This window comes from Boleophthalmus pectinirostris, unplaced genomic scaffold (genome assembly GCF_026225935.1).
Source record: "Boleophthalmus pectinirostris isolate CB_2022bp ecotype Guang Dong unplaced genomic scaffold, ASM2622593v1 HiC_scaffold_23, whole genome shotgun sequence".
Classification (NCBI taxonomy): Eukaryota; Metazoa; Chordata; class Actinopteri; order Gobiiformes; family Gobiidae; genus Boleophthalmus; species Boleophthalmus pectinirostris.
In genome coordinates, this window is record NW_026571207.1 from 18,712,312 (window position 1) to 18,725,354 (window position 13,043).

The 13,043-nt window shown below is 36.5% G+C and overlaps 1 protein-coding gene across 2 annotated transcripts; it reads right to left on the bottom strand.

The window, feature by feature from the left end:
* Positions 1-380: 380 nt before the first annotated feature.
* On the bottom strand, positions 381-13,000 carry arhgef6 (Rac/Cdc42 guanine nucleotide exchange factor (GEF) 6). Of its 2 annotated transcripts, XM_055159198.1 has the most exons (22): positions 12,736-13,000; positions 11,661-11,744; positions 10,349-10,433; positions 8,670-8,785; positions 8,377-8,584; positions 8,206-8,261; positions 8,026-8,120; positions 7,776-7,871; positions 7,430-7,552; positions 6,791-6,929; positions 6,653-6,712; positions 5,971-6,117; positions 5,405-5,491; positions 5,208-5,289; positions 4,810-4,925; positions 4,529-4,708; positions 4,136-4,156; positions 2,869-2,965; positions 2,720-2,806; positions 2,525-2,624; positions 1,828-1,882; positions 381-1,720 (listed from the first exon to the last, which is right to left on the bottom strand). In XM_055159198.1, exons 1-22 carry the CDS (start codon positions 12,898-12,900, stop codon positions 1,598-1,600), a joined length of 2,322 nt encoding a protein of 773 aa, XP_055015173.1. In that variant the 5' UTR covers positions 12,901-13,000; the 3' UTR covers positions 381-1,597. The 2 variants fall into 2 exon arrangements, with proteins under 2 accessions (XP_055015173.1, XP_055015174.1); XM_055159199.1 differs by lacking the exon at positions 4,136-4,156.
* Positions 13,001-13,043: the final 43 nt, after the last annotated feature.

Below are 13,043 nucleotides of genomic sequence, written 5' to 3' on the forward strand. Positions count from 1 at the left end.
TTGTTAAGCATGAGTTGGTATTGCTGGTATTATTGGAGCAAATTTTTGTTCCCACAGCGGACAATAAAAAGGGGACAGATGAGTAAAAAAATATAATTTAATAACAGAAATCAGTTCAGTTTCCACATTTAGTGGAGTATTCTGGGGAATGAATTTTTTTTTTTCTGAACAAGTGGGTAGTGCCGATTTCAGTTGCTGCTGCAGCAGTGCATGGAAAGTGTGAATCTTGATCAGAAATTGTTGTGTAAAGGCAGAGGTGATGCATACAGGATGCTACTGACTCAGTCCTTCCATCAAAGCTGTCTGAACCCGTCAACCCACAAATTCCTGAACCCCACTAAAGAATGCAGCATGGAAAAGGGGTAGTCTGAAGATGGAAACAGATTTAAATATTATTTTTATGGTTGTTTAATACAAGAGAAAAGTCACATACAATTGAGATGCATCTCATTATATTAGATTTTAATAAAATAAATGCATATGGTAGAGTGTACCGCGAAAAACAGTGTCTAGAAAAAAAGCTTCTCCAATATTGCATAGAATACATTTTCAAAAACACTCAATGGGAAAGATATAGTAACAAAAGCAAGATGTTGGTGTGTACAGAGGTCAATGAAATGGATTGTACAGTCGAGACAGCTTGAAAAAACTAAGTCACATAACCCTGACAAACGCTACACGTTTTACATGTTAAAATATGTGCCTGACAAATGGCTTAACAATAAGATACAGCTGTAACAAACCTGTTTGAAATCTAGGACCTTATTTTGGACACAAACATCATCACAGGACTAGTGGCCACTGCCCAACAAGTCTGTCCTATTTTGGTTAACAAAGAGGATTGGTATTTTATTTTTATTGCTATTTAGTCAAATACAAAAATACCACCCATGCTGGAATAACATCAGCTGGCTTAAGTAAAACATACTCATTGTACCGCTGCAAAAAATTTACTTACCCAACACCCAAGTCCCTTAACACTCATGACATAGATCAATAAACCGTTTAGTACAAACCATGCATTTTAACCCTAAACTGATCCTTATTGAATACATTGTGGACCACTTCAGAGAGGCACTTGTTAGCTTAGCTCTACTCATAACCTGAAATTTCATCACTGCTTGTTATAACCTTAATTAACCTAGAATAACAGTCCAAATTTTAGTAGTACTTGCATTTGAACTATACTGCTATTGCCATGGTTATAAAACAAAATCCACAGTATTTAAAGGCAGCAAACCATAGCAATAAGGTGAATGATGCATTTTAAACAATAAATAATTGTAGTATGTAACATAACTGTAAATGCAAAATGTAAATGTATCAATGTTTGGCAAACTTTATACAATTTTATTTTATGTTACATTTTTGTGTCAATTTGGAATTTGGAGTTGTGCTCCTGATTATTTGAGGTCCTGTTTTTCTGACTTTCACAAATTATACTCAAAGGACGGAGCAGATTTATTATAAAGTCAAAGTATAGCACTGAGTCACTCCATGCATTGGAAAGATAGTCCAGAAGGAGTTGTAATCACAGAAGTGCTGTATAAACAGTCTGACGGGCACTTTAAACCCTAAGGTTGTATTGTGTGGAAGGTCAGTGGGTACCATCCTCCCAAGTACAATCATTCTTCTGCTTGGCCAGTTTCCTGACCACCCTCTCCAACTCCTTTCGAGACTTCTGCTCCTCCTCCAGAAACTGTCTCATCCACCTGTTCTCCTGTCATAGAAAGAAAACACATATACATTCAGAAGAGTCTACAACAATGCTGCCTTCAAATGTCAATTGGCACCACATTTTATTTCACAAGTCAAAATGTCTGTTACCTTTTTAAGCTCATGCACCTCATCCTTTAAAGCATAAACGGCATCAACCAAGCTCCTAAAATGACATTTAAATGATTATTTCAGTTTAATTACATACAGGTTATTCTTTTGTTTTATAATGTGTATCTCATGCTTTTTTCTTTTTAAAGCTACGCTATCTTAAAATTGTGGTTTTGCTTCTTACTTGGCCTGCCAAAAACACATTTTGACAAAACTTAACGCATGGGGGTCTATAACCGTATCCCATCTCCCCAATTTCAGGTAGGCATAATTGACATCTTATCAGATTAAAGCATGGCCTATGTGTGTCAAAACAAAAATGCACAAGTAAAAAGCAGTTGTAGTTTGACGGTTCCAAGTGTGGACAGTGGTTTGTCACACTCTTTGGTCTGATTCCTGACCCTTTTGGATTTGAATGGAATGTACAAAGTCAGTTCAGTTCTGCGGTGGCAACTACCAGAATAACACTAAAATGTCCTTGAACTTACGGGGACAGAAAATCAGGGAATCTTGCATACTTCAATAGCATACTGAAAAAGAGGGTTGAAATTCTGGGACCAGCGATGTGACCAATTCAGCAATTATTATAAAATGTATAAAAATTGTATTTGTATATTGTATTCTTTGTGCACATTTGCCAGAACAGGGAAGATATGTATTTTATTATTGTGTAAAAAGTATAAATGATATTTCTCACTTTTCCTCAATCACTGTCTGCCCGTTGCTCTTCATCTCTTCAACAATGATCTTCTCCTCTTCGGGCAGAAGCACTTGAGGGACACACTCTTTCCGTACGGCTACACAAACAGGCAATTCATGGGTTTATCATTATTTGGTATGCCGACAGTCTATTAGGAAAATAATCAATCTTTTATTTTAATGGTATCCTCACCAGTTGTGGTTTGGTGCAGGCTGGCCTGTGTGCAGTAGGCCTCTATCACTCGTAGTATCTGGGCATCTTCCTCAAGAGCAACGGTGCCTAAAAATATATTTTTTAAAGTAAGTAAAGTGCAAAATTAATAATGTTTCTGTATTTCTTACTTTTTCTGGTTTGAATGTCATCATCTGATGGTTTGCGCTCTTTTTTCCTATTACCAGGCAGGAACTTTTTCATAGGTCTTGGGCTTCTGCTGGACTCCTACATTAAAAAAACAAATAAAAAATCTAAACATTTCATTCATTTTACATTATGTTAAAAGGCAGGTCCAGACCAACATGTATGCAGAGCTTAGATGTCAGAAATGCAGACAGCACACTTTCAATTCCAGTCAGGTAATATTAATGACCAAACTAATACAGATACAAATACAGTGCAGATGTAGTCAACAAATGGAGTTAATGCTACTAAATTCACATTTAGCACAATTCCTTTGCAGTAAAACTTAAAATGTGATTAAGTAAAACTACAACCACAAGAGATTATACATAATATATGTAAACTACTGTGTAAACTGTTGTATTAGCTCTTACATGTGGTTTATGCAATATGGAAACTAAACATTCTGAGAGCCTCGTCAGCTTTTGTTAAGTGAATCAGATCAGTTTTGTTTCCAATTAAACACTATGATGGAAACAATAGCATAAATGGGCATTCTGGAAGATACAGATTTATAGTAGGAACATTTCCAGTTAAATGTTTGATATATCAACATTTATCAATATTTTGCCATCACAAAGTGTGTATGTATTTCTCAACTGAGAATCAAGCAACTGAAATTTACGTATTATATGAACAACAGGATTCAGAAATTATATTAGGAAATTATAAGGATAACAGAAAACAGTTAATTACAATTAGCAAAGCCATCAGAGAAAGAACAGAAACCAGCATGACCAGCCTGCTGCCCTATGTCTCACCAAGGCAATCCTTAACTTAACTTTTATCAACTTTGCAACCACATAAATATATGGCTACTTATGATACCGTTTAAAATCCAACCCAAAAAATCCAAATTGAAAAAACACGAGGGTGAGTTCATGTAATCTCACCTACAGACATAAGCACATTCATCATTTACAATTTCAAGCTGTCCTGAGCAGATCTCATATGCTTATGTGTTATTTGCACTGGTTTATTTTGATTAATTATATTTGACTTGAGCCATAGTAACACATATGTCTGCTGTTCATATTACTAGAATTCATTCAACAAGCCTTAGTAAACTTACATGTGTGAAAAAAATAATAGAAACAGACAAAAAGCAGAGCAGCAGACACAGCAAACACATGCCTCAACACCAAGGCAGACGCCACAGACAACCCCATGTCACTCAGCCACAAACAGGGACTGCTGTTCAGCTAACCTTACCTTCATGATATAAGACATCCTCTATATAGGGCAGAGTGGAAAAAAGAAAAACAGAACATGTGCATGAAATAGGAGACACCAATGTTCAAGAGTCATTGATGAATATTATCACTATGCACCCTTCACCTATTCTTTGTCTCGGAATAGGATCATTAAGAAATTAGAAGAGGAAGAGAGAAATTATTCATGCAATACCTACTATGAAGATGAGCAGGACATCAAGTAACTCATTATTACAATGTGAACATAACAGCACCACAAAAACACCCATAGCATTACTGGATTAATTTTTCATACATCATTTTAAATAGGACAACTAAGTCAAAAATAGCTTCAAGGCTTTGCAAATTGTAATACTCCATTATTTGTATTTGGTGCCTATCAGTTGCATACCTCTTTGTATCCAAGTGCGGCAGATGGTTTTAGGGGTGGAGCAGGCCGCAGACAGCTCAAGGACCAGGGTTTATTGACCTTTGGAGGTTCCAAAGGGCCACGAGAGGCTGCACTGATGCTGCCCAGGTGAGATAAGTGAGTGGGGTTGCCCACTATACTCAGTGACTTCCCCTCTACTGTCTAAAGGAGATATATTTTCAGTCACTTGAAAAAATCTTCTATGGAACAAACATGTTTACAACATAAATATTCAAAAGAAATGCATCTGTTTAGTGTAGAACCTTTATGATGGTGCCTGTGGGGCTGATTCCTTTAGTAAAAGGTTGAAGGTGCTCCAACCACTCTTGTAACTCCAAGGCACTACTGCAGAAGACTGTAATACGCTCAATCATGCTTCCTGTGCAATATACAGAGAAAAATAAGTCACATTTTATTTTTAAAAACCTGCTACTACTTACCAACATGCAAAAAATGGAAGTAAAGATCAGGTGTTTGAAAGGGACATGTTAAAAACGTACAAGGTAGGTATATCATAATTAAGTAGGTACATTATTTTTCTCTACCGTTAATAAAACAAGTATTTGTTAAAAACTAGTCAATTCACAAGGCTCCAAAAACGATGACATTTTTAAACAATGGACCCAAATGTGTACAGACTTCTAGACTTGTGGGGATGTACCTGCAATATCAAAAGCAAACTGCACACTGTCTGTTTCCTCTGCATGTCTGCTCACAGTGGTGCCTGTTAGAGGCAGTCGTCCCTATGACAAATAATCAAATTTTACAACTTTATAGAAGAAGTATCATTAAAAACAGAATGTCTATTCATTCACAATTATATAACAATTACTAATATTTTGACATCACTTTCCTTACCTGATAAATGAAACCACTCATGCGTGGGCTGGCAGACAGCATTACTAACACATTTGGGAAAAGCATTAGGTAGCGCTCCTCTTTTTCCTGTAACACAAATAGGTGCCAAGGCTGGTCATATTCATCTACTTAACCTAGTTGTGGGTTGCAGTATGTATGGCACTTAGTCAAGTGTGAAACTCTGAAACTCAATAATATTATGGCGGTAAAACTCTAGTTATGAAACAAATAAGGTTATTTTAATTATTATGATTAAAATAACATCTGGAAACTGCTTGCCTGATTAGGCGTATCCAAATGTCTCTTTTGCACACTGTTAGACCACAAATCCGAAGTCGACCCCTTCAAAGAAACCACACTAAAGGGAGCACAAAGCTTTCTCACTAAATTATGGTTTACACTGGTTTCTGTTCTATTTTTTTATTCAGCAAAACAAATCACCACAGCAACTCATTTGTACACTATTCACCAGTAAGCATAAAGTATACACAGGTGTATTAAGTCACGTTGGCCAGTGCAGCTTGCAAATCCAAAGAAACTGTGATAAGCTGTATTGGTCATCATACCTCACTGGAACCATTCTTCATGTAGACTTGGGACATGTAGGACACCTGACCCATGCTCTTAATACAGTCTCCCTCCCAGCCTCGCACTGGCTCCGACAAAATCTGCAGCTCCAGGTTCTTACGTTTACGCAGATTTTGGCATTGCATCTACAAACAAAAACTTGATGTGAACAATTGTGGCACAGTGGCTTACCACACTATACAAGGCATAGGGTAATAGGGAATAAAATCGAAATTTTCTTGGAGTTACATACATTATGATTTGCAGTAGAGGGGACTCTCCCTTTTCAGAAATGACATTGCAACATTTTCCACATCACATTTCTAAGAGTTTCATAAAAGTGCATGTGGTTGCTCACCACTCAGGATGTCAGAATATTCATTTTTGTGTGAGAAGAAACACAATTTTACAATTATTCACACTTCTTGAGAAACAACTAAAATCCTTAATTCTTTTACACTGACACTGTCTAATACGTATGTTTCCTCTAGTATGTCATCAGCTTCACAAAATCAAACTTTCTAAATAATAAAGTACAGTTTCGGTGATACTTAGAGCCAGATTAAAGTAATTAAAATTTAGGTTTGCTGTATTTATTGAATTTGGCTTTGAACATATACTGTAAAATAAGATTATCTACTCCCTCAAAATACAATGTATTTAAATATTGGTGAGACTTACAACAAGGTTTTTAAATGCAGCTGTTGCCTTTATGATGTCAGGGTAGTCAGGATGGGTCTCCTGCGATTGAAATCAAATAGTGAATCTTAAAAGTTAAATCAGTAATTTCACTGCGTATGTTGGGGCAATAATATGTACCTCCACATGTCTCTCCAGTTCCTGAAGAAGTGTTGGATATTTGTCCAGCCTGATAAAAGGTTTGCTGAGGCTGGTGGTCAGAGTTAGGATCCCTGGAACATTTGCACCTTGACTTTCCATAAACTTGTCAAGCTCATCGCTGTTTAACAAAATAATATTTTTTTATTATAATAATCATTTAAAATAAAAAAAATTAAAAAATGATGCAGGATTATACTTTGGGTGCAAATTAGATCAGATGACAAGGATAATTAGGAGCCTTCACAAAAATGAAAAGGCTTGCTTGTCACCACACAAACCACAATGTGAATATATATCCTGTCAACAGATGGCTTCCTGTCTGTATTTAAAACTGCAACACAGCAATAAAACCTTATAATGCTGCCTGGTAGACTTCTATACTCTGAAACCATTTTGTTAACAACAGTCAATTCACCGTAAATGAAGTAATGCACATACATCCTCTACATGCTGGTACATATGATAACAAATATAAGTGCAAATAATATATTTGCTCTTCACACTATAATCTACTGAAATCTTGTGGCCAAACTAGAAATTGCTAACTAAGAAAAGAAGAGGTATAAAACACAATGATTTATTTATAGAATAATTGCAAAAAATGAAAAAAATGCCAACCTATGGTCAGTGAGAATGCAGACTGCTGAAGGATGACTAGAGCAGTAGGCCAGGTATAATGCCCTTATTTGATTCATCAAAGCAACATAGCAGCCTGCCACCCGCTGCTGGCACTCTGGAACTCTGAGGTTTAAACAAGAAAAAGACACATAAGATGGGGGAAAAAAAACTATTAGTAATAAAGTGTAATATGATCTGTAATATTTAGACAATACATTTAAAATTCATAATAAATTTGCTGTTTAGAGCTTAAGATATGTGACTAAAAATAACTCCTTCTGTATTCATCATGAGGCAGTTAATGCAACTTTGAAAAGGTTATAGACTATAAATCAAGTGGAATTACTTGGTGCAGTCTTCCAAAGCTGCGCAAAGGCCCTGCTGAAAGCTCAGGATTTCTTCCAAATTTCCACAAAGCGTTGTACTATCAGTTGGACTTAATCTGACAACAAAAACAGAAGTAAATACATGTTTTTTTGTTGTCAAAACAAATGTGTACTCTGGCATGTACACTGTGCAAAAAAGTCATTATTCATTATTCATTATTTGTTTATGTCAAACAAATATACAGAACTTGGCTTTATCATTAGTCTTACTTGTCACTGGCTTGAAGTGGTCGAAGGTAGGAACCCAAAACAACCTGTAAGTCTTTTACAAATTCACGCTCATGTTCTAGAATATCCTGTACCACCTTTAGACCAGAGAATAAAACTGAGTATTATTCAAAGCTACATTTGTAGTTTAAAGGTAAATATGTGCTCAATATTAACAATTACCACGCTGAAGTAATTCTTTGTGAGTTGAGTTCCTTTGGGGGATACAGGTTTCTCAGCTTAAGAAATTGCACAGAAACAAATTAGTACAGACAGTACCATCTAGTGGCACAAAACAATCATGATACATGCTTCTTACACCAAAAACATCAAGTTTTTTTAAACCAGACTCACCACATGTTTTGACCTCTCGGACATAGTTACTTGGGAACCAGCCTGTCTTCCCATTAAGCGTGCCCTCCCACCAGCCTCCCTCTTCCTGCCGTGTCACCAGGATCACTTCACCTTTGCTGAAGGATAACTCATCCTCATTGTTTTGTTTGAAGTTGAAACGAGCTTTAACCATCAGCTGTCCAGCGTTCCCTCCACTGTCTCCCATCTCCTAGAAATATAAAGCATAACCATACATTAATGGACAAAATGGACAAATGTTCAGTTTCACAAACTTCAGTTTAAGAATATCTTACAGCAGATTTAGACTGTCTGCGGAGAGAGCCTTTAGCTTTGGAAAGGGTGTGTGAAGACGAGGACTGACTAGGTGAAGGCACTCCAGACTGTGGACATGACCGCTCAGCACCACTGTCTATAAAACAGATAAAGCACACACACAGAAATGTGTCAGTTTTGTAAAAGATTCAAAAATAGAAATTCACAAAGAAACAAACACACTACAGTACAAAGACAGGACATTGGTACTCCATCTACAATAACAGTATGAAGCAAAAACTATTATTTTGTGTTATTAAGTTAAACAGATTTTTATAAAAGTTATACAAGAAGGATGAAATAAGGAACACTACAACATAAAGCTAAAGAATACAAATATAAATGTGATTATCCGAGTTAAATGCAAACAGTGCTATACATTAGGTCATTTCATTCTTATTAAACAATATGAACATGAAAACAGGAATATTAATTTTTTCTGTTCGACTTGATGCAGTGTGTCAGAGATCAACAACGGTGTAAGAAAATAAACTCAGCAACCTGTTAGTTAAGAAAAGGTAAAACATCAGGTTTAAATCACTTCACAAATGTGACAACAATTGTAATTTATCTGCATGTAGTGTTGGCCACAGCTCACCTACCGTAGTTTCAACCAGCAGAAAAAACAAAACAAAGACAATAGTACATTATTCTCTTTGAGGATTTCATGCTATTGTTTGTGCATAAAAAAATGATTGAAATGTGGGAAATTGTGGGAGAGCTAACGTTTGGGCAGACTTTTTTTTATTTTTCTTTAATTTTTATTTCCACAATCATTTGCATTGTGGATTCTTGTGAATTCATGGTGAAATTGTTTGAGATTTTAACAAAAGAGCTACCCTTTTGAGCACTACTTTGCACTTGGCATTTCTTGACCTTGAAAAGGATGCCTGTGAAGTGAAAACCATTTGAGGAGACTTCATCACAAAGCTCATTGTGAGAAGGCCAAGTGTTTGCAGTGTTGTCAACAAAGCAAAGGATGACTTCTCTGAGCATTTGAATATAAAATATAAAAAAATATTTAGTTTAGTTTAGTTATTTAACTTTTTTCCTTGCAACATAATTCTATATAGCTTGCATCGTATATTTGATTTTTCCTGAGTGTATATAAATGTATTTATTTATTTATTTTTGCATACACTGGAACGATTATGATTTTAAGTCAGAGCAGGGATTGGTATATTTCAAACAGGGGAAGTTCCATGTCCATTTTGTTAAATGAAATTGTAAACTTCTTCATCTACATTTGTATAGATATGTAATCTAAATTTAATAGATTAAATTAGAATGATATTTTTTGCCATTTGTTATCATTTTAACCAATTGTTTAATTTGCTGCTTTGCAAGTAACAAAGTCAGGAGTTAACTTGTTTAATAATGATCCTCGATTTTACCATTTTGCAATTTTCATTTAAATGTTGATAATTAAAAACATTAATTAATCAAATTTATTTAATTAATTGCCAAGCCCTAGTAGAAAGCAGTAAACATGAAAAAAAGATGAATGAGATGGCAATATACATTCTCACATGACCAAAACATTTGACAGCGTAAAGACAGAATGATCCCATGCTTCAGTTATGGCCAATGACACTTATATGACATTTATATGATTACCTAGTATTTCATATATTTTTTATTGAAGATGAAAATGTCTTACCTTGTGTGGCAAAGTTGACTGCTAATAATGTAGTCAACACCTTGCTAAAGTTTTCACCAGAGTACAACCACTCTGGGTCAAAGCCCTGAAAAACAAGTGATGTTTTGAGAAAACAATAAACCTCAGTCCCAATGCTAACAGTAATGCTATGGTGAGAAATAGGGAAAAAATAAAGTGATTTGTTAATTGTTGTACTTATTTTGTTTAGCCTGTGCTGCATTGTGAATTTACTGTTAACTCACAATGTTCACACACACTGTCAAACCGCTTGTCGACTTAGTCTCAGACAGCTATCTCATTTCTTTCCATGGATAAGGTTTCACATTTTAAATAAAACATTTTAAATATAGAGGTGGAGTAGTACCACCATCCTCAGTAGTAAAGTATGACCTCATTTAGAGTTTAATTGGGTATGACCACAATGCTGCAGTCAATTTATACATATTGACTACAAAATACAACACATTACATTAACCATTGGATTGTGACTTTGTGTTCAGTCAAAACCTGCCATCAATTCACATGGTCCATTAGATTTTGTGTGTCAATTTGTATTAATAGCAAATTTATAAGTGTTTCCCCTTTCAGAGTCTGATGGCAGAAGTGAAAATGGTATGACTGCTCATTGTGCAGTCACAGGACACAGCTGCCTGTGAGGGCAAGGAAAAAGTTCAAACTGTAAAAGACTGCCGACCAACAAGACAGACCAATGTGGCCCCATATCATAGATGACATTGGAGGGTGGTTCTCTTCTAAAAAGCCAGTGACCAGAGCTGTTTTTGTATACAGTAGAAGCAAATGAAGACCTCCCTGAGTCCCTGGCATAATAAGCCTGCTGAACATCAGTTGAGAGTCACTTTAGAGTAGAAACACTTTACCAATTGGCCATTTACAGAAACCACCAACCACAAAATGTTAGTCAATTTATGAAGCCACGAAGACAAGCACACTGTCCAGTGTGGCAGAGAGAGTGCAGGTTCACAACATAAAAAAATAATAATCACGTGCTATTCTTATTATTTATTTAACAATATCATCAACAAGATTAGTCAAGTCAACAAATGTAAATGAGGAAGTAGTGAGTTTAAAGCAGTGACCACTTGAAAAGAGTTCTTTATCTGTGCGTTAACATTTAAGAAACACTGACTTTATGCATGCGGTTAGTCTGTGCGAAACTGTGCCACCATGATAAGCAGCTGAACAACACAGCTGAGCAGTGTGTTAATACCACTCTGACTGCACAGGGCTAAAAAGCAACTAGAGAGCGACCACGCCAAAGCATGTAGCAAAAACCAAATAAACTAAGGCCTACCTCCACTTTTAAGGACGAGCATCCCTTTAAAAACTCACGAATGTTGCCCAGACACTCAGCTTCAGTTCTTGGATCCTGGCAATACTGAGTAAACACAAAATATTAGACATTGCAAAGGCTAAGTTTTGTGATCTGTGTCAAATACTGACACGGATCAAACAGCCATGTCAATTTCACATTAAGAATAAACTCTCAAGATACGATGTAGTTTCCATTAGCGTCCTATCCGCAATTCTACTAAATAAATGTAGATTCTTTTCGTTTCTCCTTCATGCAAACATTTACTAAAACTACAAGAAGTCACATTCAATGTGTTCAGATGATCCGCTAAGGTGCTTTCAAAATAAGACTACGAGGTCAACAGTTTTGAGGTGTTAATATTTTAATATTTGCAGGCCCACCCGTCATGTTTATAATATCTTCCTCTACCCAGTAATATGTGGTGATTCTAATCTTTGATGCTTATAAAATAAATAAATAGGCTATAGCCCTTCCATAGACAGTGAGAGCTTGTGCTGTGCTCCGTGCATATACAGTCTATTCTATGGCTCCGTGCTGACGCCGCCTTGACAGATCAGGGCATCGGACAGAGGAAGGTTTTCAAGAGGAAGTGACGATCAGTCTTTGCAACTGTTCAGCGTTATCAACATGCTTATCTAAACAGCTAAGCAACTTTTTGGCGCAGATGATGTCTAACCTGTATGCACAAGCAGCCGCAATTACACAGCTGTAACTATAGACACTAGAGGACACCGTACGTAGTGAAATGTCCCGTCGACTGGCCAAACCATGGGCCACATTCACTGTATCAAGAATGCGGAATCATAGCTTCACAGGAAGCAGGACTATATCACTTCGATACCGTACCTACCAACAACATTTCATTTGTCGATTTGTCCATTTTTAAAATATGTTTTCCTTTTACAAACGCGCATTTGCGTGAACTTACACCAGGCCTCCTGCGTTAAGCAATTTGTTGTCCCTAACCTACTCATGTTTTACATCTAACCCCTCCCTTCCGTGCTACCCTGACTGTCCTAAACTATGCATGTCTAGTGAACTTTTATCAACTCACCTTTGGCGTAAAGCCAGGTATGAGGCGCTCGGTGAGCCTGCAAAGGACAACGCCATCCTTCAGCGATGTTTTCAGAAAGTCCTCTGGGTCTGCTATGCTCTTTTTAGGAGAGCTCAGAACTCCTAATGATATTAACCACGTAACCGCCTGCTCCTCTGAATTCATTTTTAGTGAAGTACAGGCTACATGTTTTGCAGCAGTTAGTTCACATCCGCACTTCTGCTTCAAGATCGAGGGAAAAAAACCAAAAAAAAAAAAAAAACCGTCGGGGTACGTGTGACGCGGAACACACTGCTATGATCACCCCT

Excerpts from the sequence above, each read along its gene's own strand:
- arhgef6 (XM_055159198.1), bottom strand. The coding sequence starts at position 12,900 with ATGAATTCAGAGGAGCAGGCGGTTACGTGGTTAATATCATTAGGAGTT. Across the intron at positions 5,290-5,404 it reads TGAGTGGTTTCATTTATCAG|GGACGACTGCCTCTAACAGG; the intron begins GTAAGGAAAGTG and ends TATTTGTCATAG. Across the intron at positions 1,721-1,827 it reads AGGTGCATGAGCTTAAAAAG|GAGAACAGGTGGATGAGACA; the intron begins GTAACAGACATT and ends TTTCTATGACAG.